This window comes from Phyllosticta citribraziliensis (assembly GCF_038025025.1).
Source record: "Phyllosticta citribraziliensis strain CPC 17464 chromosome Unknown J3D65scaffold_5, whole genome shotgun sequence".
NCBI lineage: Eukaryota > Fungi > Ascomycota > Dothideomycetes > Botryosphaeriales > Phyllostictaceae > Phyllosticta > Phyllosticta citribraziliensis.
In genome coordinates, this window is record NW_027117342.1 from 529,582 (window position 1) to 553,304 (window position 23,723).

The 23,723-nt window shown below is 53.6% G+C and overlaps 10 protein-coding genes across 10 annotated transcripts; 5 read left to right on the forward strand and 5 right to left on the reverse strand.

Moving 5' to 3' along the window:
- Positions 1–45: 45 nt before the first annotated feature.
- Positions 46–1,277, forward strand: J3D65DRAFT_602243 (uncharacterized protein; the record flags this gene model as incomplete). Its single annotated transcript, XM_066798107.1, has 4 exons — positions 46–109; positions 161–354; positions 448–1,081; positions 1,132–1,277. 4 exons carry the CDS (start codon positions 46–48, stop codon positions 1,275–1,277), a joined length of 1,038 nt encoding a protein of 345 aa, XP_066655902.1.
- Positions 1,278–1,610: 333 nt separating this feature from the next.
- Positions 1,611–2,601, reverse strand: J3D65DRAFT_666923 (uncharacterized protein; the record flags this gene model as incomplete). The annotated part of the gene is made up of 2 exons (XM_066802973.1): positions 1,611–2,395; positions 2,442–2,601. The coding sequence occupies 2 exons, from the start codon at positions 2,599–2,601 to the stop codon at positions 1,611–1,613; spliced, it is 945 nt and encodes a 314-aa protein (XP_066655903.1).
- Positions 2,602–5,953: 3,352 nt separating this feature from the next.
- Positions 5,954–6,936, forward strand: J3D65DRAFT_602246 (uncharacterized protein; the record flags this gene model as incomplete). Its single annotated transcript, XM_066798108.1, has 2 exons — positions 5,954–6,095; positions 6,131–6,936. 2 exons carry the CDS (start codon positions 5,954–5,956, stop codon positions 6,934–6,936), a joined length of 948 nt encoding a protein of 315 aa, XP_066655904.1.
- Positions 6,937–7,499: 563 nt separating this feature from the next.
- Positions 7,500–8,560, reverse strand: J3D65DRAFT_666927 (uncharacterized protein; the record flags this gene model as incomplete). Its single annotated transcript, XM_066802974.1, has 2 exons — positions 7,500–8,305; positions 8,353–8,560. 2 exons carry the CDS (start codon positions 8,558–8,560, stop codon positions 7,500–7,502), a joined length of 1,014 nt encoding a protein of 337 aa, XP_066655905.1.
- Positions 8,561–11,408: 2,848 nt separating this feature from the next.
- Positions 11,409–13,134, reverse strand: J3D65DRAFT_657737 (NCS1 nucleoside transporter family; the record flags this gene model as incomplete). The annotated part of the gene is made up of 5 exons (XM_066802528.1): positions 11,409–11,831; positions 11,881–11,937; positions 11,980–12,869; positions 12,911–12,958; positions 12,999–13,134. 5 exons carry the CDS (start codon positions 13,132–13,134, stop codon positions 11,409–11,411), a joined length of 1,554 nt encoding a protein of 517 aa, XP_066655906.1.
- Positions 13,105–14,671, forward strand: J3D65DRAFT_621341 (alpha-ketoglutarate dependent xanthine dioxygenase). The gene is made up of 4 exons (XM_066799948.1): positions 13,105–13,691; positions 13,733–13,943; positions 13,989–14,182; positions 14,225–14,671. The coding sequence occupies exons 1-4, from the start codon at positions 13,215–13,217 to the stop codon at positions 14,570–14,572; spliced, it is 1,230 nt and encodes a 409-aa protein (XP_066655907.1). The 5' UTR covers positions 13,105–13,214; the 3' UTR covers positions 14,573–14,671.
- A 439-nt stretch (positions 14,672–15,110) lies between these two features.
- Positions 15,111–16,670, forward strand: J3D65DRAFT_551294 (uncharacterized protein; the record flags this gene model as incomplete). The annotated part of the gene is made up of 1 exon (XM_066797033.1): positions 15,111–16,670. One exon carries the CDS (start codon positions 15,111–15,113, stop codon positions 16,668–16,670), a length of 1,560 nt encoding a protein of 519 aa, XP_066655908.1.
- Positions 16,671–17,587: 917 nt separating this feature from the next.
- Positions 17,588–19,212, reverse strand: J3D65DRAFT_602251 (putative MFS transporter; the record flags this gene model as incomplete). The annotated part of the gene is made up of 2 exons (XM_066798109.1): positions 17,588–18,966; positions 19,008–19,212. 2 exons carry the CDS (start codon positions 19,210–19,212, stop codon positions 17,588–17,590), a joined length of 1,584 nt encoding a protein of 527 aa, XP_066655909.1.
- Positions 19,213–19,996: 784 nt separating this feature from the next.
- Positions 19,997–21,827, forward strand: J3D65DRAFT_621359 (putative serine peptidase). Its single transcript, XM_066799949.1, has 5 exons — positions 19,997–20,238; positions 20,281–20,553; positions 20,595–20,717; positions 20,761–21,121; positions 21,164–21,827. Exons 1-5 carry the CDS (start codon positions 20,020–20,022, stop codon positions 21,736–21,738), a joined length of 1,551 nt encoding a protein of 516 aa, XP_066655910.1. The 5' UTR covers positions 19,997–20,019; the 3' UTR covers positions 21,739–21,827.
- Positions 21,628–23,584, reverse strand: J3D65DRAFT_321019 (uncharacterized protein). Its single transcript, XM_066795336.1, has 6 exons — positions 23,426–23,584; positions 22,951–23,358; positions 22,873–22,909; positions 22,759–22,826; positions 22,332–22,717; positions 21,628–22,281 (listed from the first exon to the last, which is right to left on the reverse strand). The coding sequence occupies exons 2-6, from the start codon at positions 23,095–23,097 to the stop codon at positions 21,765–21,767; spliced, it is 1,155 nt and encodes a 384-aa protein (XP_066655911.1). The 5' UTR covers positions 23,098–23,358; positions 23,426–23,584; the 3' UTR covers positions 21,628–21,764.
- Between the last annotated feature and the right edge of the window lie 139 nt (positions 23,585–23,723).

Sequence of the window (23,723 nt, forward strand, 5' to 3'; positions counted from 1 at the left end):
TCACCTCCGACTTGCCATCCACTCAAAGCCCACTACGACAAAGCCATGTCGCCAACCATCGACATGAATCCCGAGTACAATGGACTCTTCCTTGCTCCCCTCGCTCAAGGTCCCTCGGTTCCAGACCTCCACCATGTCTCATAGGCATCGCTTCCTCAAGCTGCCGTTGATGCTCAAGACGAGACGGCCGAGCCGCACATTTCGCTCTTTCACACCGGATACAAATACTTGCTAGAGAGCCTGTATCCTCCAGTAGGCGGCGCGAAATACATGTTCATGCGAGAAGGCCGAAACATTCTGGCGGGCATGGGCGAGGAAATGGTCTTCAGCATCATGGATGGTACACTCCCGCGAGTGCGCTTCATCGACAGCAAGCCTCAAGCTAAGCGCTTCATTGAGAAAGCGGAAGAGTAATGGAAGCAGGAGAGCTTAGAACATTCCTACCAGCCTGTTCTTTACGGACAGTACCTTGTGGACTGCCAAGGACGGCCACCCACGGAATCTGAGCTATCCAAGATTGCTGCGCGTGTGGAGGTTTACATCTCTTTCGATCCAGAAGACATCACGTTCGCAAAGAAGATTGACACCGCTGTGGCTCCACTGGAGGAAGAGGTAAACTGGAAACGTGGCCATCGCCGATACGTGGAAACAATGGAAGACAAGACAACGATTATCCGATTCATTCGCGCTGTACGCGAAAGTCTGCCCAGCGTGCTCAGTAACTCTGAGCGCCCACGCAGTCTCGCACAATTTGCCGCTACCAATAATGCGCACCTGTGCTTCAACAACCACCAGCAGCACAAGGGCGGTAGCAAGCTGATGTATCTTGTTGAGGCAATCTGCAAGGTCCATTATCCGACATACAAAATCGAGCGGTTCGTCGTGTTCCGGATCTGGGACCAGCAGCAAGTCTGGGTGGGCGACATCCTGCTCAACAAGATTGGATGGGGCTATGCGTCTTATGGTTTCGGCTTCGATGTTCGTTCGAGGTTTCCTTGTGCCGCAGATACAATCGGAGACTTGTCACTTCGGCACTACTGGTGCTGGGAGAAGCAGCCAATCAAGTTCACTCCGCTCTACGGTACGACCAAGAAAAACTCCCCGGCATGAAGCAAACTGACTTTTGGATAGCAAACTACGAAAAACAGATTCAGCTGCTGGCTGAATACGTCCGTATAGCCGAAGGTGACTTGACTGTCTTGGAGCCATACTTGAAGGAGACTTGGGCGTTGCAGGAAGCGAGGGCGGCCAGGGAAGCGACGGAATCTCTGCCATAAGTACAGTCACTGTACAGTCACTGTAGGTACGGCAGCTTGGTGGAACAGAGGAGCCACAAGATGAAAAAGTCGAACGTCGATGCGAATGCTGGGCAACACCTTGCGCGAGCGTCGAAGCAGATCAATCACCAAACACGGTATTAGCGAACGGGAGAAATTTCAAGGGCAGGCCAGAAGAACCCAAAAGCCCACAATGATTTGATTGACCGAGCCGTAGTCCTCCTTCCAGCAGGCCCCTTCCCCACCCAGAAATGCCAGCCCCAGATGCCGAAATTCATTCAAGCGCCTGTGTCCGCGAATGCGTGAAAAGCAGATGGCTCCATGCGTACCCGTCTAGACGCGCCTGAAAATCATGAAAAACTCCGTCATCGGCCCGCTCATCTCCTGCTCCACCTCTTCCCTTGAACGTCTCGTTGGCGGGTCTGTGGACCAGTTTCCTGAGTTGCTGCAACCAAGTGAACCTTCCTGATCGCCCCAATCGAACACCAGCCTCGAATCGACCGACGGAGTTGAGTAAATGCCTCCAACCCATCGCACTCGCGTACTGGCCAAAAGGTCGTCTTCTCGGCGAAATGTCAGGAGGAAGTCGTTCTGTGGAAATTTGTCCAAGTTCTGGTCTGATTCGACATGACAAGAGACGGTCAGATACGGCGGTAGGTTTCCATGTTCGAAAAAGGGCTGAATCGACTGCATTGATTCGATCCACGGCAGTTTGAGGTCGTATGGGCCCAAGCAACCGTCGAAAACATCCTGCCAGCAGTCGTCGAAGGAATCTCTCGAGTGGATATCGCACAAGTTGAGTTGGGAATCATCAGGGAGTTTCCTTGGCTTGACATCGAAGTCCTCGTTGTGGATCAACAAGCCATTCCTGCCACGGAAAAGTCTTCCTTTCGCGACTGCGGGCCAGCACATGTGGAGTGAAACGAATGCCGTGTATTCACAGCGTTCTTCGTAAAAGAAATCCGGAAGCTCGAGTGTGTGATGTTTCTCGTCGAAAGTCCAGGTTCCTTCCTTGAAAGGGCCGGCTAATTCGTACAAAGCCTCTGGCGATGCAACGAACAACGATTGAAGCGCGTAAGCAAAGCCTTTGTCCATTTTGTCGACATCGATTGGTGGGACTGTTGACGGTTAGCTTATTCTACAATTCACGGTGAAGACACGTACAAGGCTCATCAAATCCTCCACTAGTGACTCTTGCAGCCCACTGGCTCTCCGTGTGCTCGTCTGGTGAGATCAGAGGTGGATGATCACGCTCGTTCTCCAGGCGGTTCTCTGAGACACGTCTACGCCATTCAGTCGCATATTTGGCCAATATTTCCTCCATTTTAAGACGAAGTTAGAGATTTTAGAGGGCCTACACTGCTTGCGGATCAAAGCCGAGGGACGATGCTGGATTTAAGTAGGAAGCAGTGGTTTGCGCTCACCAACGTCTGCTCGCAGCACAAGCAACTCCATCAAGCACTACAAAGCAAACATTCAACCTTGTAAAGCCGGGAAACTCTGAACTTGAAAAGCAAAAGACTGAAATCGGATCACTACGAGCCCATACCGTAGTCAAGTTTGTGGTAGATCGGCCTCAGACTGTGGTGTAGCTAGCGGAAGAGTTTGCCAGAAATTGCTGCATAGAAATCCCTCGCAGCCGACAAACATTGAGCCTGGCAGTAGTTGCCCGGATTGTCTCCCTGTTTCGCCGCCCCCGGCGGGAAGATTCTGAGATGCTTCCTTCATGGCTGCACCTAGAACCTTCGCAGCTTATGTATTGCTCAGCTTGACCTTCCCATTACGCAGCTCGGATAAATGTACAGACTGCAATACGAGAGGTGCGCTATCTTCAGGAAGGGTGGATGCAACATGAACATTGCCTTCCGTTTGTGAGAGCCGCGCTCTTCGCTCGCTTAGCTCCATCCCGCCCATCCTGCCGGCAGCTCTCTCCTCACGGAACAGCACCCATATCCCAATGATTGCATCCATTACAGCCTCAACCTGAAATAAAATGTCAAAACGGTGTATCGAAAGCTCTCTAACTCTTGGCCATCAACGCAAGGAACGAAAGACGCGCCTCCTTGGCCGCCCGAGAGCAACGCCGCGCTCGACCCGCGAAGAGACTCTCAGGCTTCAGTAGCTGTCAACACACCTGTCAAATTTTCGACCGACCTTCTTGCGACTGCAGTAGCATGTCCACAGCAAATACTAAGATAGCTGGCAAAATCCACGCATCCGAGGGCTGCAGTCTCCTGCGCAAGGGCCGTCGCATCCGCGTCTCCACCGCTGATCCCTGCAAACTGCCTTTTGGCGTTAGATTCCCCCGTCGCTTAGCCCAAGCCAGCAGTTCCAAGCCCCTTGCTTCCGAACCCAAAGTTGACTGCCATCGTGACAACCGGTCGTGGATAAGAAGATGCGCGGTCTTCAAACGTAGAATTTTTGGAGACTGATGCATCGTCGCTCTCCAGGCGCGTGCAGGTTGTTTACTGCCTTTGTGGCGACGGATTTGGCCGAGAGTGTCGGTGGTATGGACAAAGACCTGCAGGCCGGCAATTTTGCGGACGGTGCGAAGTGCTGTGGGCTTTTAGACTGGGGTTTGAGCGGCTTTGAACTTTTGCGGCTTTAAACTTTTGCGGCTTTAAACTTTTGCGGCTTTAAACTTTTGCGGCTCTGGTATACCTTTCGAGGATGTCGTGAATGCGGTTCAGTCATTCTGCGTCAAGGTATGAGGTTGTCTGGCACCTGGGCATGGGCTCTGGCTATTCGAGAACTTTCACAATGAACTTGTTCAGAGATGGGGCAGGTCACGGAAAAGCATGGCGAGTGATCAATTGGAGCTACCAAAGATTTGAGTTTTGAGACGAGCTACTCGTGGTCCTGCTCTTAACAGAGCTCCTCCTTGACATCCTCCTTGAGTTATTCCTTGCCTTGGAGCTTTTTTTCGAGCTCGTCGATCTCAGCCAGGAGTTTGGCTTGGATCTTGAGGTAAAATACGATCTGCTGATTGATGAGAGCCTTGCGCTCCTCGAGCGCGGCCTGGAGTCTTTTGATCTGGTACAGCAAAGCCAGCCTGGTCTTGGTCAGTTTGTGTCTTTTGGTGAAATAAAGAGGGTGAATCACTCACATCGCAGGATTATCATTGAGGTTAGAGGCAAGAAACTCCTGCTCCTGGCGTGAGTGCATGTTGCACATGATGGGTAGGTAGAGTAGGTAGTTGTGAGAGTTGGTTCGAGGAGATGCTGTCCCTGCCCAAAATTTCAGTCAGTCCAGTTATCATGGGCTGCCACAGTGGACGAACGTACGAAGGATGGAAGCGCCGGGGTTGAAGAGGAGAGAGTCATGGCGGCGTCGAACGAGGCTTTATACGGCGTTGTAGGCGCTGTGGACGTCGGAGGCCACGGTTTATCCGGTGGCCGCATGCGCTTGTTGTTGTCAATGAGGAAGGTACGGCATGCCGCCCACGTCCGGGTGAATAAACAGTGACTCTTTGCTCTCCCCTGCGCCTGCGCATTTCAACCTGAACTTCTCCACCATCCACTCAACCAACTTCTCCAGAGTACGCATGAATGCTCCATGTACAAAAGTCTATACTGATGACTTTGGAATAGTCTGCTCCAGCAAGTCTCGCCGCCTCTTATATCGCCAAGCTGCTGCCCGGATTGCTTCTTCAAACACGTACGACACTTCGATTGTCTGACATGGAAGTTTCTGCTGATGGGTTTAGAATGTCTTCGTCCGACTTTGCCAATCAGTCTGGTCTTGGCGCTAGCTCTAGTTTGGGAAACCACGGCCGGCGACTTGTCATCAGCACCACAATCATCACCATCGTCACAACAATGGACTTGGATACGGGTCGCACTCAGGCGGCGAGTACCACCACCACGACCGAAGAGCGCAAAGTCACCTTTGACGACGGTTCTGGAAGTAGCGACGGCAGAAACAAGGACAACAGCGCCACCACGGGCCTCGATGGCCAGGAGCCCCTCGTCGAAGACGGCGGCGCCGACGCCAACAACGACGGCAACGGCAAGGTTGAGACTACCAGTGCGAAAAAGCGCAAGCGAGACCGCTCTAGGAACAGTGCACGCAAGAAGGCCAAGACGTCGAGGAAAGAGATGCGCGACCTCAAGGGCGCCTGGGACTGGATGTAATTCCTGACATCTGGCCGTTTCTTCCTTTTTCTCCGCGGCAAATTGTGCAAATACAAATCTGTTCTTCCGCTGAGCTCCTATCACTCAATCTGCCCACTTGTTTAATGGTTTCGAGGTTGTTGATGACAAGCACTCGTCGATTCGAAATTCGTGACTCCGGCGGGAAATGAGCACTTTTCTTTGAGGTTTTCCACTGCCTCTGACTGCATCTGCTATACAGCTTGATACCCCCAAGGTGTCTTGCTGTGTGCATGTCTTCTTTAATTTGCTGATAGTGCATTTTTTCACAAAGCTGAATGCTCTCACGTTCTCTAGTCCCAACCCGTTCTCTCCGGGTTCCCAGTATTTTCCAAATAGGTGAATGCTCCCAATCCGACGCCGCCACTCTCGCGCCAATGTTGTTGTTCTCGCCGCCGGCAACGCCGCTGCAGCCTATGGATCGAACTTTCTCTCCTGCTCTAGACGCGACACCATCCTTCGGCTCAATCCTCATTTGCCTCTGGGTCTTTCTACAACCGGTGGTTCGCCAAACTCCATCCGACCATGGAGCACGCCATGGGGGAGCAAAAGTGGAAGGTCTTTGTCTGGAGCATTCGATTGTCTTCCATCGCCCGCGTTATCGACCCCGAAGCCGAAAGTCAGCTAGACTTCAACCTGCGGGTCCGCAATGGTGGACTCCTAAGTTGTGAGCGAGCATCTTGAAGCGCTTTGTCTTCGTAGCTAACAAGACAGTCCCCAAAATTGAAACAACGACGGAAATCCAAGCCGAACTTGAGGCAGCTCTCCAGCTTCTTTACGTCGTCGCCCCTAACGTGGCTGTGTGGTTCCGCGGTGCTGATTTCAACAATCCCTGGAAGCTCGATGCGGACCACCCGGCCGACAAACTGCTCGCCGATGAGCCTCTCATCGGCAACAACTACATGATGCAGGCATGGAAGGCGGTGACCCACAACTTTCGCTTCGCTGGCAAGTTCGGTGTCCTTGTCAATCACCAGCACACAAACCAAAATCCCGCGTCCAGCCTTGTGGCCAACCCGGATACCATCGGTCTTTGGGAGACCTCCGGTACCTCCAGGGCGCTCTTTTGGCAAGAGTTCTTCGACAGCTGCTTTGGTCCGGTCAACGTCACTCTCCCGTCCAATCCGACGGTCGTCTCAGTCCAGTCCTACGTCACCGGCGGCGAATACCTCCCGCCGTTCCTCACCATCGATGCCTTTCGCGGCCGCGTACCCTTGCAGCAGCTGTTCCCGCACGAGATATACCCCATCGTCATGCGCACCATGGACGACAACCAGTTGATCAAGACGTACGTCAAGTGGGTCGGCGGCGTGTACACGATGACACTCGACGAGCGCCCGAGGCTCGTCACGATTTTCGACTGGGCCAACGGCAGCGGTGACCTGGGAGCTAGCATCTCTGGCCACTGGAACATGGCTCTGCCCACCAAGTGGAAGCGCAATGAGTTCGCCCGATTCTGCGCTGCTCACGGAGCGCGTCCGCTGCTTATGGTGTTCAGGCGCGTCTAGCGCGGGAGTTGACACTTGGTTGGATGGACTTGGTAGAGCACAGCAGAAGTGATGAGATATCGGGAGCATTCAATACAACATGCACACTTGGAAGTCGCGTTGAGGCACAGAAAGCATCCATCGCGGATGCCTAGAGCTTTTGACAAGGCATTGAGAGCGTTCATCATGGCATGGAATCATTTGACTTGGATTGAATACCCAACTCCATGAGGTAGACCTGCTGTTACAGTAGCAATCACCTCATAACCATCCTTTGCACAGAAAACCGCGTCCGCCTTTTGGCGAACCGAAGGTTTTTTTTAACACCTGCAAGTCCGAACGTTTTTCTTGCATTCCCTCAAAGCCCTGCTCCGTTGTCTTCTTCCTCGACTAACCAGCAACTTTGTAGCCTGCATGATTCATACCAACGAGTGACCAAAGCCGGCATGTTCGACTTCCTCAAGTCCCATCACTACGCCGCGGGTATTTGACCCGTTGTACTCCAATTCTGCTTTGTCTGAAAGAAGTCGATTCTGTGTGCGAATATCGTGGGGGATGCTCGAAGGTCAGAGATTTTCGAGGCCTCAGCCGTGCGCAGAGTGGTTCAGGCCTTCTGTTGGGCCTGTCTCAACGCGCCTGAAAATCATCAGGTCGGCCGCGATCGCAACACTGCGGATCAGACTGTAGAACAACGGCCTGCTGTATCTCTGAGGAGGATGATTGGCCCAGTCTGCGTTGAAGCTCTTGCCCACACTTCGGTCACTGTCGCCCCAATCGAAGATCACACGAGGAGATCCTCCGCCGATTCGATAGATGCCGCCAACCCAGCGCATGCGGGTCACCGCCAGAGAGCCGTCTTCGGTGAGGAAACGAACAAGGTAGTCTTTTTCCGGGAAAAGTTGGCAACGTAACGTTTGACCGACCAAATGGGGCATTCCAATCGTGAAGTATGCCGGGAGCTGGGTGGGCTTGACGAATGGCTGCGAAGCCGTAATGCAGGCGTTTCCTGTGATGGACTGGAGCTCTGGGGCCATGAGAAGTTCGAAAAATTGGTCCCAGCTAGTCCAGTTTCTGTGGATGCAGGCAGAGCTCCAAAGCTGTGCATCTTCGCTGTCGACTGCGATCTTGGACTCGTTGTTTCGGAGGTGGATCATGACACCAAAGTGGGCGCGAAAAAGCTTGCTCGTCGCAACAGCATCCCAGGGCACAAGCTGTGGAATTGGTGGTTGATGGTTGTCGACGGCGCGCTGAAATCTGACTGCCGGATGGTCCTCATCAAGGTCCCAGGCACTTCCGTACGGCTTCGCCAACGAGAGGCATTCTTCTGGAGATGCAATATAAAGCAGTTGAAGTGCAGCGGCGAGGTGAGACTTGCAGTTGATAGGAGGGACTATGAAATGTTAGATCATGCGCATAACATGACGATCAAGCACTTACACTGCTCAGACTTGAATCCATCTTGACCATTCCTGGCGGCCCAGAGGTCTTGCGCGTACTTTTGAGGCTCAACAGGCTTTGCGGTGATGATTCCCTGCTGGCGCTCATGCAGAATCATTTCTAGCCATGAGAGCACGTTCTTACAACCAGGGTTGCCATGATCTTTTTTGTCGCTCATATTGTCGCCGTGAGAGGGTAGATTGGCCATTCCGAAAAAGACTGTGTGGTGTGTCGGCGGAAAGAAAATGGGTTGTGGTTTAAATACTGGCGCCGGGATGCACCATAAGGCAATCTATGATCTGGCCGACCTTGCGCCTGCAGCTGCATTAACACTCCAGCATGTTCAACAAGTGTTAATTCAGGCAGCAGATACTTTCTCTCTTCATGAAATTGACCCAAGCCATTGAAGACACAAAACAGAACTCAAGGGGTAGACCAACAGTCAGCCAGCTAGGTGCGGTCAAGCAGGCAAGACTATCAACCCGAGTTTCCAACGGCATGTTCACTGCTTGGAAGATTTGTATGTTGTGATTTTGGAGCCCAACACACGCGCGGGTAGAATGTGTAGAAAGATGTGCGAGCGGGTAGTATAAAAAGCTGTTTGAAGATGTCTTTGCAGCCGGTCCTGCAGGTCATTTATAGGCTCTCCGCCAAATCTCCACTGAAAAAGGCCAAACTGCGAAACGAAGATCAATTCAACAAAGAAGGGCACTGTTCTGACAAACAAAGGTGCCCGTTGTTTGTGTTGACAAGGACACAACAAACTCAGCTCCCCTCAAATATTTGCACTGAAAGCTGTGAAACTCGTAAAATCCTCGTTATGTGTTTCTTTCTTACCATTCTCTTCCTCAATCTTCTCTCCAACTTTTTATCCATCTTGGTGGCCACCTCCGGGTCGACCATCTGCCAAAACGGGCAAGTTCCCTTTCATTTGCTTCCATTTTGCGGCAACCATTTCATCTTCTTCCTTCATTGCTTAAGCCATCTTGTCATATTGGGTCTCCCCTCCAATGAATTCGCGTAGGCTACAGTTTTCTCAACGAGCGAGCGGGAGGGACGGCGACATCATTGTCAGCCTCGTTGGTTGCGGCGTCTTTGACACTGGGCTTGTCGGCGGCGGCCGAGCTTGGCTTCGAAGATATGGCTGGAGATTATTAGTCTAGGACTCACACAACCAAGCGAAACATGTCGTAGAAGATGATGCTAGAAAATTTGGAAAGATGGCTGGAAGTTTGGTGGAGAGTCGAGGTTAGAGTGGAACGCAAGATTGAATGGTGTGAGCTGCAGCTCCGAGGCAATATCCGCGAAACCACAGGTGATTTAGTCGAAGAAGCTCATTGTGATTGGAGTCGATGAGAATAGTGAGTGGGCTGACTCTGCTGACGCGCTTTGAGAAACCTCGTGGTCTACTTGGGTTCTTCCTCCCCCACATGCCCGAAGCTCCCCTTCTGGACCGCAACGCCCTGGTAGCAGCTGCTGCTCCCAGTTTCTTCTTTTTTCTGATTCAAGCACACAATTTGGTGGCATCCATCTCGCCAAGTCACTTCCACTGTTACTCGGTCTCGACGTATTTCCTCGCAGAGTTTGCGTAACTCCTCGCAGAATTCGCGCGACTCCTCACACATCTCTTGAACCTCTTTGATTGTCTTGTCTTCTACAAATAAGCCTTGTGAAAACTTCACGAGCCATGCTTCGAACGGAGTGAAGTCGTCCAAGCTACGTGTGTCAGCGGTTGTGGCCAGAGATGGAAGTATCGACGTGCAGCTTTGGAGTTCTCTGCCGAAATTCCTGGATGCCGGCCTCAATTCCGCTCGGGAGCGACATGCTTCTTCAGATGTCAGCCAACGGCTTGTAGCAAACAGTACATCGACTTACTTGGTGGTTGGAGTAGTGCGTGCGCGACGCGGGTGCAAGAAATGTTGGAATACAGACTTGATTTGGAGCCGGCGCTTGTCGAGCTTGCTGACTCTCCAGTTTCTGACGTTGCGCCTTCTATACAGACAAAATAATGTAATGGGTGAGTTGGAGGGGACGAAAAGTGTTTGCAGGCGGTTTGGCGTCTTCGCTGGAAGAATGGCCCTCCAACGCTCCTGCCAGGCAGGCGCTCTGCTCCTCACCGTTGGTGCAGTGCGGGGACTCCCTCTCAGGCTCAACACCAACAACAAAACTCACCACGCGTACATTTTTCTTTTCTGATCTTGTCCCCTCGAGGTGCGCATTGGTCAGACTCTGACAGATGACGAGGTCGGCTTTGCTCGTCGTCCCCGTCGGCGGCGCTTCACCGCTGGCTTTGGCTGCGCGCCTTCTCGACGACTCGGTAAGATGATCATCTTCAACGATGAAGCCGACATGGATGCTGAATTTCCCTCTCCAAGCTGCTCGACACGGCGAGCCCACCAGACGCTTCCCTTGCCGACGAACGGGCGACAACATCGACCCTTTGTCGCAGCTGCCTCAGTTCTCTTCACAGTCACTTGCGCCCAAACGCGGTATCGACAGAGGTAGACCCGGACAATATCCAAATCATCGGTGAAGGGAGGGCGCAAAGTCCCGAGGCTAGCCAGAAAGGTGAATGCAACTGAAGATGCTTCATTTCCTGCACGAGCTGCAAGCCGTGAGCAAGAAAGCTCTGCCAGCTTCGGACCTTCCTTTTCGGACCATCTGTTTCCTCTTCCTGTTGTGGCCACGGACAGGCCAAAAACACCGGGAACACACTAGAGTAAGTAGAGGAAGGACGTCGTTGAATTGAGGTCGACAAGAAATCGCATGAGCCATGTTCAAGAGCTGAGGACGCAAATGGAAGACTGCGGAACAAGGATTTTTTTTGGCTCCAACCGGCTCAGAGATGAGTCCTTTGGGTTTCTACGTAAGCCAAACCTTCGACCTCGCCTCGCCGGACTCTCGCTTCAAAGTGACAATCGCTTGCCACGTGCGCCACATTCGACATCTCTGCAGTATTCTGACGATTGGAAAGCCACCTGGAATCCGGTCAACCAACAAAAAAGACGCGCCGAACCGTCTTTTCCGGGCACCACTGCTCCTGATAATGCCCTGGCTCAAGGTTTCCACACCCGACTCAGCACGACGTAGACGACGAAGCTCGTCAGAATACCGTACAAGTAGCCTAAGCTGTAAATGTGCTTTGCGCCGCTCGACATGCTACTGGAGCTTGTCGCAGCAGCTAAGCCAGGGACGAGCGGCACCCAGCCAATGGTCCAAGCGACCGCAGCGCGCCAGTTTGTTCCCCAGCGATTGTAACGGTAGCGACCTTTGGGAAGATAAAGCTCATGCACATCGTAGTGTCGATCATGGATGAGCCAAAAGTCGGCGAGCAGTACGCCTGTGATTGGGGCAAGCCAAATGGTGTAGCCGTCCATGAAGTTGAGGAGTGCTTCGGCAGAAGACAGGATGTTCCAAGGTGTCAAGGCCCATGCACCGATGAAAGCAATCACATATTGTCCTCGTCGGAGGTTGATGTACTATCCTCGTCAGCGGTTACCATCTGGGAGGCTCCCACCTTTGACCTACTTTTGGAAACATGGCATTCAAGTCATTCGCCGCGGAGATGCAGTTTGCACCAATGTTCTGTCCCGTCAGCGCCGAAGTTCAAAGACGGAGGGTACTTACGGCTCCCATTTGCCCAAGCAACAGCGCAGCAGCCGCAAAGACGGCCCCGGCACGAGCCTGAGATGACCCGTTCCAGTTGTTCATGATCTTCAAGGGATCCCACTGCAGTTCGCCGTATAAAACGTTCGCCGAGCCGACGATTATCATGCCCATCGCGGCCATGAAGACGAAAATGGCGGGAATGATGAAGAGCTGAACGTAAGTCATCCTCGGGCTCTTTGCATAGCGCGTAAAATCATTGATGTTGACTGCCAGGGTTCCGTAATTGCCCATCATAGCATTCATTCCGCTCATGAAGGTCCACCCAAGCGCCGCTCCCTTGCTCGTATTACCACGGTTGAATACTGGATTATCGGTTCCTCCGCCGGTGTTTGTACAGGCCCAAATTACCATGCCGAGGATTGCAGGCAAGACGAGGAGAGACTTTAGCGCAAAGAACCAGCGCAAATTCCGAGGATGGATCCAATGAAAGGGGAGTATGACGACAAAATAAATAAAGTACGAAATCATCATCTCCGTGGTAATGTTGGCCGATTCGGGGAGGTGGTTTGGTATGTTGGCGAACCTTGGCCATATTGCCCGGATGATTGTGTCGACGCACTCGGCACCGGTATACGTGTTGATGCCGTACCAAAATGCGGCGACAATCATGCGCACAATGACCATGGCGAAGGAAAAGTAAAAGCCAAAGGAAGCTCGGCTTTGAATCGTGTACGGGATGTGGAAGCGCGCGCCAATGACACCATTGAAAGTGAGGGCGACGGTCATGATTGCGTGGCCGAGCGCAATCGTTAACAGTACCAGCTTCCAGGACAATCCCATGGACCATAGGGAGCTACCAAGGCGCAAATTGCCCGGGGCCGTGGCATCGTTCGTCCAGTAAAAGACATCTGTCTGTGTTAGACGCGCGACAGCGAAAGGGACAACTTACAATTCCAAGTGGTCCAATTTCTCTGCTCCGGCGGCGTCGGATCGAGGTCTAAAAGTCAGCAAAGCCTCGAAATTCTGAGCCCACTTACCAGCGTTTGTCCATTTGCCCTCGCTTCCTGGCTGCGGCTGCAGCTGGATCCTCTTAATCAGTCGCCCCCAAGTCGTCTCCTCGCGCAAGTCCGCAACGCTAACGTTCCCGTGCGGTTTTGCCTCGATGTCCGCCATTGCATTGCGAAGTCATCGCAGGCAATCGACTCCATTATCTACTTTTTCACTTATCTGCTATCAAAGAAGTGTCGTTGTAGATGGTCGGCAAGAGTGGGGCGACATATAACCTTGATAAGATCCCGCCCTCGACAATCACACACACTGCAACAATGGCTCCCTCACCCCTCCGCGTTGTCCCACTACCCGACGAGCTCCGCAAGAGCTCGCAGATCGGAGCAGAGGTGGTCCTGCCGTCGGGAATGAGATATCTTTCGCTCGAAAACTTGACAGAGCAAGAAAAGACGACGCTGCGGGATGGTTTGTACCAGCATGGCGTCTTGGTCGTTCGCGACCAGCTGGGAATTCATCCGGGGGTAATGCCGCAGCTTGGAAAGTTCTTCGACGAGACTGCGGGGGAAACTCACTCGGCCGGGCGCAAAATGGTAACGGACAAGAGGAATATTCTGTCTGAAAACCGAGGCGCCAGAAACCCGCGAGCCACGCAAGTTGGCATCATCGGCAAAGGACGTTTCGAAAATGTCGAAGGATGTCTCAATCTGGACCTCAAGCACGTGGTAAGTCGGCCAATTCTTGGAAGCGCGCCTGACGTATCTAGGATCACACCGAGTTCCACGAAAACCCTCTCTCCGCAGAAGAGATTGCACTCGGCTTCACACGTCCATACCGCTGGCACATGGACATGCCGTTGAATGGAAACTTGCCGGGATTCGTGACCACAATTCACTGCGTGCAAGCACCTGATCTGCCGGACCAAAAGATCAAGTTTCCGGACCAAGACTTGCCCATTCCGGCTGCATCGACTGCATGCAAGTATTCCATCGATGTTCAGATGAACTTAACTGACTTGATAGTCCTCTCCGGGGCGCGTGCCTTTGAGCTTCTGACGCCGGAGGAAAAGGAGTTTGCCCTCAACACGACCGTTCTTTATGCTCCTCGAGCATATGAGTGGATGCGTGAATGCAAAGCCACCGAAGACGGCATGACTATTGCTAAGGTGGGAAAAGAAAGGCCTTTGGGAGAGTTCCACGACAACCTCACCTATCCAGTACGTGTTCCCATTCCTTCAAATTCCAGGCTGACCTCTCAGATGGTGTGGAAAAATCACGGCACCGGCAAACCGCACTTACAAATCTTGGGATGCTGCGTTTACTCTTTGCGGACGACAGACCCCAAGACCGGACAAGTGACGGAGATGACGGACCTGGTAAGCGTGAGAAAGACGTGCCGCCGTCTCTTGAGCCACGTCTACGCCCCTGAGAATATCTATCCTCACCGCTGGGCCGAGGGCGACTTTGTCATTTTTCACAACCGCGGATGCCTTCACTCCATCACCGGAACTCTGATGGGGCCGACTGATGGAGACGATAAAGAGAAGCGACTCTTGTGGCAGTGCAACATGATGAGTGGCACTCCTCCTGAGCCGTTCAAAGCGTAAATTCGCACGTTCTTAAATTGATGTGGACAGCTCGTACCAGGACAGCAACGAATGGATTATCCAGATCTTGATACAGCAATTATCTATGATCGACAAGAATGTTCTTCAGATACATTGATGATCGCCAGATTTTGCGCTTCAAACGACACTCTGTGACACGCTTTTACTTGCCAACTTCGTTTGCACAGATGTTTCGTGTGAGTAGTCATCACCCGCTGTGGTACAAGCGACGTGTGAGGAGACTGGCAGCCAAGTTCGAATCTCAAAAACGCTTCACGCGTTTCAGGTGTTCCAGGCGCCAAACAGACAGAGAGCTTTGAATGCTGGGAGCATCGCGAGGGGCTATTGGCCACGGCGTGCGTCTGCTGCGCGCGTCTACGAACAAACATCCGCTTGTCTATCCAATCACGACCAGAGCCACCCATCCATGCCACCTCCTTGCATTTGGACGGCGCTTATAAGCAGCCGCTGCTTCTTCAGATTCCATTAACCAACTTAACACGCTCAACTCTACAACATGGGAAACCTGGGAAATGACATGCAAGACGACCAACTCGCATGGGACACAAGCACCCGGATCAAAGACGCATGGGTGAGGAAAATCCGGAATTCCCTGAGAGAAATTGGATCCTTTGCCCTCAAACAACTCAATGTGCAGACTACAGGAGGTGACATCAAAGTCCCTCCACAAGGAGCATTCCACGCGACCGTCGGTATCATCATCGATGGTGGGGGAGAACTGATCATTCGGATTCCAAAGCCGGCATGGGCCATGTTCCCCGAGGAAAAGACGCCAATCGAAGCCGCGACAATGCAATTTATCAAGGCGAAGACAAGCGTCCCGGTGCCCAAGGTTTTTGATTGGGGCACTAGGGAGCAAGGCCCATGCAACTTTGGACCTTTCATCATCATGGAGAGAATTGGCAGTGAAAAATGCTTCCACGAAGTCTTGCAAGACCACAGCAGAGAGAAGGGGACTGGCCATAAGCTAGATCCAGATCTTCCAGATGAAACATTGCGCAAGAGCTATAGCCAGCTAGCGGGGATCCTTGTCGAGCTGTCGAAGCCAACAGCAGAGCGCATCGGGTCACTTGTCAAAGTTGGGGACGAGTGGGAGGTGAAACATCGGCCGCTGACTTGTGATCTGAACGACCTCGTCCACCTGGGAGGTCTGCCCCGGGCCAAGGCCGAATCGGAGACCTTTTCCAGCTCCACGAGCTTTTTTCAATTCCTCGCCCATCTTCACCTCGAACACTTGATTCACCAGCGAAACGACGCCATCAAGGACGCCGAGGACTGCCGACGCAAATATGTCGCGCGCAAGCTCTTCATCAAACTCGCCGAAGAGGACAAGCTTTCCTGGCCTGACAGTTCTACATTTCGGCTCTGGAACGACGACCTGAGGCCGCACAACGTACTCACGGATGACGAATTGAACGTCAAGGCCGTCATCGACTGGGACTTTACCTATTTCGCCCCTCCTGAATACACATACAGTCCGCCGTGGTGGCTGCTACTCGACGTACCCGAGTTGTGGGACAACGGAGTCGAGGATTGGACCGCGCACTACGAAGGGAAGCTCGAAATCTTTCTGGACGAGCTGCAAAAGGTGGAAGATGATGGCATTGCAAATGGACAGCTCGAGCATAGCCAGCGTTTGTCAGAGCGCATGCGCAAGTGCTGGGAAGACGGCGACTTTTGGGTGTTTTATGCCGCGAGGAAAAGCTTCGCCTTTGACACCATCTTTTGGTATAAGATCTGTCCGCGCTTCTTTGGCTTCGGTGCCGATGAATGGCAAAAGGGGGTGGAACTGCTAGGAAACGAGCTAAAAGGCATGGAAGAGGTTGTGGAAAAGAAGGTCAAGGAGATGGAGACGCGAGAGCTGGTGTGGGATTATGATGGGCCGGACCTTGATGAACCGGTCGAGGAGGAAAAGGACGACGCTGTGTCGCGCGCCGAGTATGACGCTCTGAGGAAGGAGCATGATGATCTCAAACAAGAGCATGACGTGCTCAAGGCCCGTGTGGAGAGGTTGTTTGGTCACCTTGGCCTTGAGGATCCCGATGAGCAATCCGGATCGAAGACTGCAGAGCCGTAACGGAGAAAGCGAACAAAGACAACTCTGAACATGCCCGCAAAGAAGACCGTCCGATTGGCGCGTAGAACGCAATAGGTAGAAGAACAGTTCGACAAAGACTGCCTCTGAGATTTCAATCCTTTCAGCCTTGTCGTGTTGGAAGCAAGGCCTCTGATTGGTCGACGTCTAAGGATGTAGGAACCGTCCGAGCCTCGGAGCCAGAAGTCGCAGCACACAGCGGAGAAGGACATTCGTTTGCTGTAAAAGGTGGATTACAAGAGTTCTCTAATGCCGTTTCGCAGCCAGAGTCCTCCCATGCATTCAGCCCTTGTGCACTGAGCACTCGATCTCCCCACGTCGTCTACCTCGGTCCGTAGCATTGTCTATTCCCGTCGATCGAGGCCATCCAACACTGCAACAACAGTCAGATGGCGTCACAAAAGACCAAAAGAATAGGCGGTGAAGGGGTTGCCGTGGAAAGCTGAGTAAGACGCCGTTGCCGGCTGACTGTTTACCGGCTGACACCGTTTCGGAGTGCAGTAAGCCGGGGAATCGCAACCCAACAACGACAACGAATATATATGACGGACGCCTGGGACGGAGAAGAAGGGTAGTTGTGCAGGAAACAATCAAATCTCTTCTCCTCCGTGCTGGATCACCCCTTGGATTGAACGTGCTGGCACCTCCAACTTTAATGACCTTTCAACATCAAAGCAAGGTACGCTTTCTATATGACTCGGCAAAAACGACGCTAACCTAAACAGATGTCTACCTCGCTCGTGTTTGGCTTTGCAGGCTCGTTTCTTCTCTGGCGACTCAACAACATTTTCGAAGCGTACGCGACGGCGGGGGAGCCTGACGGGGAGGAGGAATGAAGCCCGAAATAGCTCGGGGACCGAAAATAGACGCTAGTCAGCACTACCACCACCACAACAATGCTATGGCCTCCACCTGAACCCGGGATGCTTCCAGTCCAAGTCCTGGACCTGCTTGGTCGACAGGCCGACCAGCTGTGAATCCACGTCGCGCCCGTCGCGCTTCTTGTTGTCGTACTTCATCCACAGCAGCAGCAGCACCGAGCATATCAGCGTCAGGGTGGCGCTGGCGCAGTTGAGCCCGTTGCCGATGTGGTAGTTGGGCGCGTCCCGGTCGAGGTACGACCAGGTCGAGATCATGCCGCCAATGTTGCCTATCATGACATTTGTGCCAATGGCCGCCGAGCGCGCCGTGTCGGACACGACGTTGGCCGAGACGTGGGCGTTGCAGAGGGCCCCAAAGGCAAAGGCGCCGCTGGCGACCAAGAACGTTGCGCCGTACCGCACGTTCGAGTCGATTGACCCGAGGAACATGGCGTAGCCGGCAATCATGAGCGGCGAGCTGGCGATGAAGAAGATGACGCGCCGGTCGAAGCGCCAGCTCAAAAAGGGAAACATGAGGGTGAAAAAAGCGCCGACTACGTACGGCGGGGCGGACCGCAGCTGCTGCGAGATGACGGTGCTGTCGGGATAGATGGAGCGCACGATCGTTGGTAGGAAGAAGGACATCCCTTGGACTGTTATGTTATTCAATAGAAAGATGAAGCCAGTCAGCAGCGTGACGGGCGAGAAGATGCCCTTGAGCGTCTTGGGCACGTCGAGCTTGTCGAGCACTTCGGTCGTGCCAACGCGCTCCGACTTGACTCGAGCCACGGCAAGCTTCTTTTCCTCTTCGCTGAGCCACCTGGCCGTCTCGGGTCGGTCCGTGAGGACGGCAAACGCGACAAGGGCTATCCCGCAAGTGATGATGCCTTCAATGGCAAAAATCATTCTCCAGCGGTGGAGGCCGCCAAAGTGGGAGAGTTTGAGAATCGCCGATGCAAGCAGGCCGCCAAACGCGCCGCCGAGGGGCGCCATGGTGATGTACTGACTTGTCAGTGACTTGGCGTTGGGAAAGCGGCGGCACTTACAAGTGACAGTCGAAATGCCAGCTCGCCTCTGCGATACCACCTGGAAAAGTAGTAGGCGATTCCAGGCAGCATGCCCGCTTCGAACAGACCTGCTACGGTCAAACAAGGGACAGACTTGGTCAAGAGTCTTACCAAGCAAAAAGCGAACGCCACATGCAGCCCCCAAACTATGTACAAACGCTGTTCCGATGGAGCAGATGCCAAAGCAAAGCGCGAGGAATGGCAAGAACCAGCCAGGGCCGATCAATTTGCAAGCCATGTTGCAGGGGATTTCGAAGATGATGTACGAAATGTAAAAGACGGTCAAGAGGACATTGTAGTCGTAGCCCTCGAGGCTGAGGTCTTGTTTGAGGCCGGCGAGTGCAGCATTTCCTACAAAGTTAGCGGGGAATTAAGCATAAAGAAGAACTTACCAATGTTTGCACGGTCAATAAAGCAAAAGAGGTACAAAAGACAAATGATGGGGGTAATTACGAGATCAATCTTCCACCTCAACCTCCTCTCGGCAGCGGGATCAAACTCGACGAGCGAGTGGCCATATTGATCCGTGGCAGCTTGACCCTCCTCGGCCGCAGCCTGGGCAAACTCGAGATGCTTGATGTCAACCTTGTCGGCCATGATGAGGAAAGCGAAAACAAAGTTTGGCCAACATTCTTATGTAGTGTTGGCTTCTACCCCGCAAAACGATGTGCCCCGGTCGGAAAAGCCGCCAAGTCTGTGGGGAAGCGCTCGGCATTGCCCTCGAGTCTGGGGAACCCGGAATCAGTCAGCTCAGGGCGGAGGGTTTGCGGCGAATCGGTTCAAAGAGTGCCGTGGGACATCCGACTTGACGACAGCCGCGTGTTTGACGATGGTGATGGAGTTGAGGAGGTGGTTGAGATGGAAACGACGTGGTGGAAGCGAGGTGAAGCGAGCTAACCGACATGCGGGACGACGCAGGACACCACTGCACCACATTTCAACATATTTCTTTTGTGCCTTTTTCAGCCTTGTCTCTGTACTTTTTTTCTCTCACATCATTGTCATCATCTTTCTCTACTTTTTCCCACAAGTCAACTCCATCTCAGTCTCGTGCTTTGGCCAGTCCATCTCATCTGTCTTAGTCAACAAGGTTGCATCCTGCACTCCTGCGTCGTGTAGCACGCAAGATGCAAACACGGCAGCTCCAAACCCATCCCCCGATGAACGGCGACGATACGGCAGTCTCTGCAGCAAAATGCAGTCGACGCAACACCGTGCGTGACCAAAAATACCAGAAAATGTGGGCCTAGTCGTCTAGCCCCCATTTACGCCTCCTCGAACAGGAAGGTACATGGCCTGTCTCAAACCACTGATAACCACGGATCCACCGAATCCTCCAGATGATGGGACTACATATAGGGGCGGCGGCGGCGGGCTGGCCCGTAGGAATCGTCAGATTGCAGAATGAGAGGCTTTTTGTTGTTGTTTGCGGGTGCTGCCCTGGCCAATGTCGTACCGAGAGGGTTGTCCTTGAACCGCCCTCCACGACTTCAGGATGTGTCCATCAGCGCGGCGAATCTCGGCTCTTTTGAACAGCTGATTGATCATGGGGATCCTTCGCTTGGAACGTTTTCGCAGCGCTTTTGGTACAGCGATGAATATTGGACGGGTCCAGGAGCTCCAGTAAGTGCGCGCCAAATTTGAATTCGTTTCTGACAGAAGTAGGTCGTTTTCTTCACTCCTGGCGAAGTCGAGGCGTCTGGCTATACGGGCTACCTCACCAACAAGTCCATCACCGGGCTCTTTGCCCAGGCGATTGGCGGAGCCGTCGTCATGCTGGAGCACCGTTACTGGGGCGAGTCGTCCCCATACGATGAGCTCACCACCAAGAACCTGCAATATTTGACCCTGGAAAATTCAATCAAAGACACGACGTACTTTGCCAAGAGCGTCAAGCTTCCGTTCGATACCAACGGGAGCAGCAACGCAGCAAACGCGGTAAGAAAACAGCCCTGCCGATATTCTTAGCTGACCATCAGCCCTGGGTGTTTTCTGGCGGCTCTTACAGCGGCGCCCTCTCTGCCTGGACGCAGGCCAAGGATCCCGGCACTTTCTGGGCGTATCACGCATCCAGCGCTGTGGTGCAGGCCATTGATGATTTTGTAAGACTCCAGCCCCCAACATATCCACTCGCTAATGACGTAGTGGCAATACTTCGCCCCCGTGCAAAAAGGAATGCCGCAAAACTGCAGCGCCGACGTGTCGCTCGTCGTTGGCCACATCGATGGCGTGTTGAAAAACGGCACGACGCAGCAAAAGAGCGACCTCAAGGCGCAGTTTGGCCTCGCTGGCCTCGAGCACGACGACGACTTTGCCAGCGCGCTTGAGAATGGCCCGTGGCTGTGGCAGAGCAACTCGTTCTACAGCGGCTACTCGTCGTTTTATCAGTTCTGTGACTACGTCGAGAATGCCATTAATGGCAGCATCCCTGACGCCTCAGGGGTAGGCCTCGACAAGGCGTTGGCGGGCTACGCCAAATGGACCAAGGACGTCTTGGTGCCTGGATGTGAGTCGACCCTTTGAGAAGCTAGCAGAGCTGACAGATTAGATTGCGCTTCGTACGGCTACTGGACTGATGATGGCGACCTCTCCTGCTTCGACACGTACAACGCGAGCAGCCCGCTCTTCACCGACGTGTCAGTCGACAACGCCGTCGACCGCCAATGGCAGTGGTTCCTCTGCAACGAGCCCTTTGCGTATTGGCAAGACGGCGCGCCATCGGATCGCGCAAGCATCGTGTCGCGGCTGGTCACGGCCGACTACTGGCAGCGGCAGTGCAGCCTCTTCTTCCCGGCCGAGGGCAACTTCACGTACGGCAGCGCGACGGGCAAGACGGTCGATGACGTCAACGCCTACACGGGCGGCTGGTTCATGAACACGACGCGCCTCATTTGGGTCAACGGCGAGTTCGACCCGTGGCTCGACGCGACGGTATCGTCGGAATTCCGGCCAGGCGGCGCGCTCGAGTCGACAGCCACGGCGCCCGTCCAGGTGATTCCGTCGGGCATCCACTGCTCGGACCTGATAGCGCAAAACGGCGTCGTCAACGCGGGCGCGCAAAAGGTCATCGACACGGAGGTCGCACAGATCAAGGCGTGGGTGGACGAATGGCCCGGATATTAGATTTATGTACAAATGTTCATCATTGATCAAGGCACTCGCTGAAAGAACCGCCGCTCGCTCTCACTGACGCTGGCTGCGTCTGACGCCTGTGCTGAAAAATAGCTCGACGCGTTGCGCTCCTGCTGCTGCGACATGACTGTCGTCACCTTGATGCCCTCGTCCGAGCTTTCCGACGCGTCGTCTTGCGAGCGCGCCTTTGCGATTCTGGTCTGCACGGCGCTCTTGCGGCGATCGTGCGATTTGTTGTTGGAGTCGAGCGGCTTGAGCCCATACAACTCGCCAACCTCGCCGCGCGAGCGCCAGCTACGACTATGGTAGCGGCCGGAATTGGGGTTGGAGCGGCTGCCGGAGCCAATGGTGGACAGCAGGTGCGGAAAGTAGCGCGAGATGAGCACCTTGAGCGAAGGCAGCGAGGCGCACATGATGGCGACGTTGCATTCGACCGTCGACCAGAGCAGGGCGCCCGTGTTGTCGTACGTCACGTCGTTGGACTTGCTGACCTTGGCCAGCGATTTGAGACGCAGAATCGCCGTGACACCGCCGCTACAGCCCCTTTGTCAGCTTATTTCATCGTCGTGGTCATGCCGACTCACAATGATCCAAACGCAAAAATGGCCATCAGCGCAATCTTCTGCCGCTTGTGTATCTTGAGTGATTTGAGCACCGGCATCGGTAGTACAATCACCAAAAAGTCGGAGAAGATGTTGATGCCCGCGTGCGTAAACCACACTGCCTCAAAATCCAAGCAGCTGCCGCTTGTTGGATCCAGGGCGCGGCTCCAAAAATAGTGGATCGGTTTGCAGTTGAATATGTTCATAAAGCCAGCCACAAACGTGTACGTCACGACAAAGGTAATCGTCGCATAGCACGCGATGCGCATTGCTTGCTGCGTGCCAAAGATTCGGAGGTATTGGAGGAGAATCGAGAGTTTGGTGAGGCAAAGGGAGACGAGGTAGATGAGGATGCTTGCAAAGACGTACTGAAAGGTCAGCGGGGTCTTGTTGAATGGAGAAGACTCACTTGAAAGACTTTGGCCGTTTCGCTTGGTGGGTTCTCCCAGACATGATTTCCCAATCCATGGCGAACCTCTGCTTCAATTAGCACCAGTCGAACTCCACTCGAATAAAAACTTGCCTTGACTTGCTACCACGGCCAGCACAATGTTGAGTATCTAAACAGTTAGCCACGCCTTTATTCGACATGTCCACATACCGATGACGAGGATATAATGACATCGTCCCACCCAACGCCTCCCACCAAAACGAGCCGACTATACAGCCGCAGAGCAACCACAATCGACGCAACAACGGTAACAATGATGCAAGTCACCAGCGTCTGTTTGCCCTCCGCCGTGACCATGTCGGATATTGGGCAGGGGGACAGAGAGACGTAAGAGCAGTAAGTCAGGTCGAATACAGGATAATATAGACCCAGCGGGCGGGCGGGAGGGAGCTTGGCCAGCAGCCAGGATGCTCCCGTCCGGGCCTCAGTCCAGCAGTGACTTGCCCTTGGTGCGACGCGTAGTCGATAGTCTTGTAGTTGATCAAGTCCATCAACAAGACTACGCCGCTTGATTGGCAAATTCAATCACCGTCTGCTGCTATTCGAGTCGGCTGCGCACTGCGGAGATTGTTAGCGGCTGAGGTTGAGCTGGCCATACCGAGTGCACGGTGGCTGAGCTCCTCACTTTCCTCGAGGATATCCATGCTTGGACGGTGTGAAGAAACAGGGCAGAATGCAGCATCCAATCGACTCGGGGCGGATGATTCTCCCGACGGGAGCTGCTGGGGTGCTCCCTATGGCTGCCCCTTAATTGTTTGATCTACGAGTTCCCGCCCTCTTTCCCAGAGCGATCGAGCTTTGTCGCTTTGTAAATCAGCGATCGTCGAGAGTCGTCCTTCTTCGAGGTCGACAGGACGTGACGCCATTGCGCAGAGAGCCCTCACGTTGGGCGGCAAAAAATGTAGTGCCGTATTCTCCTCGGT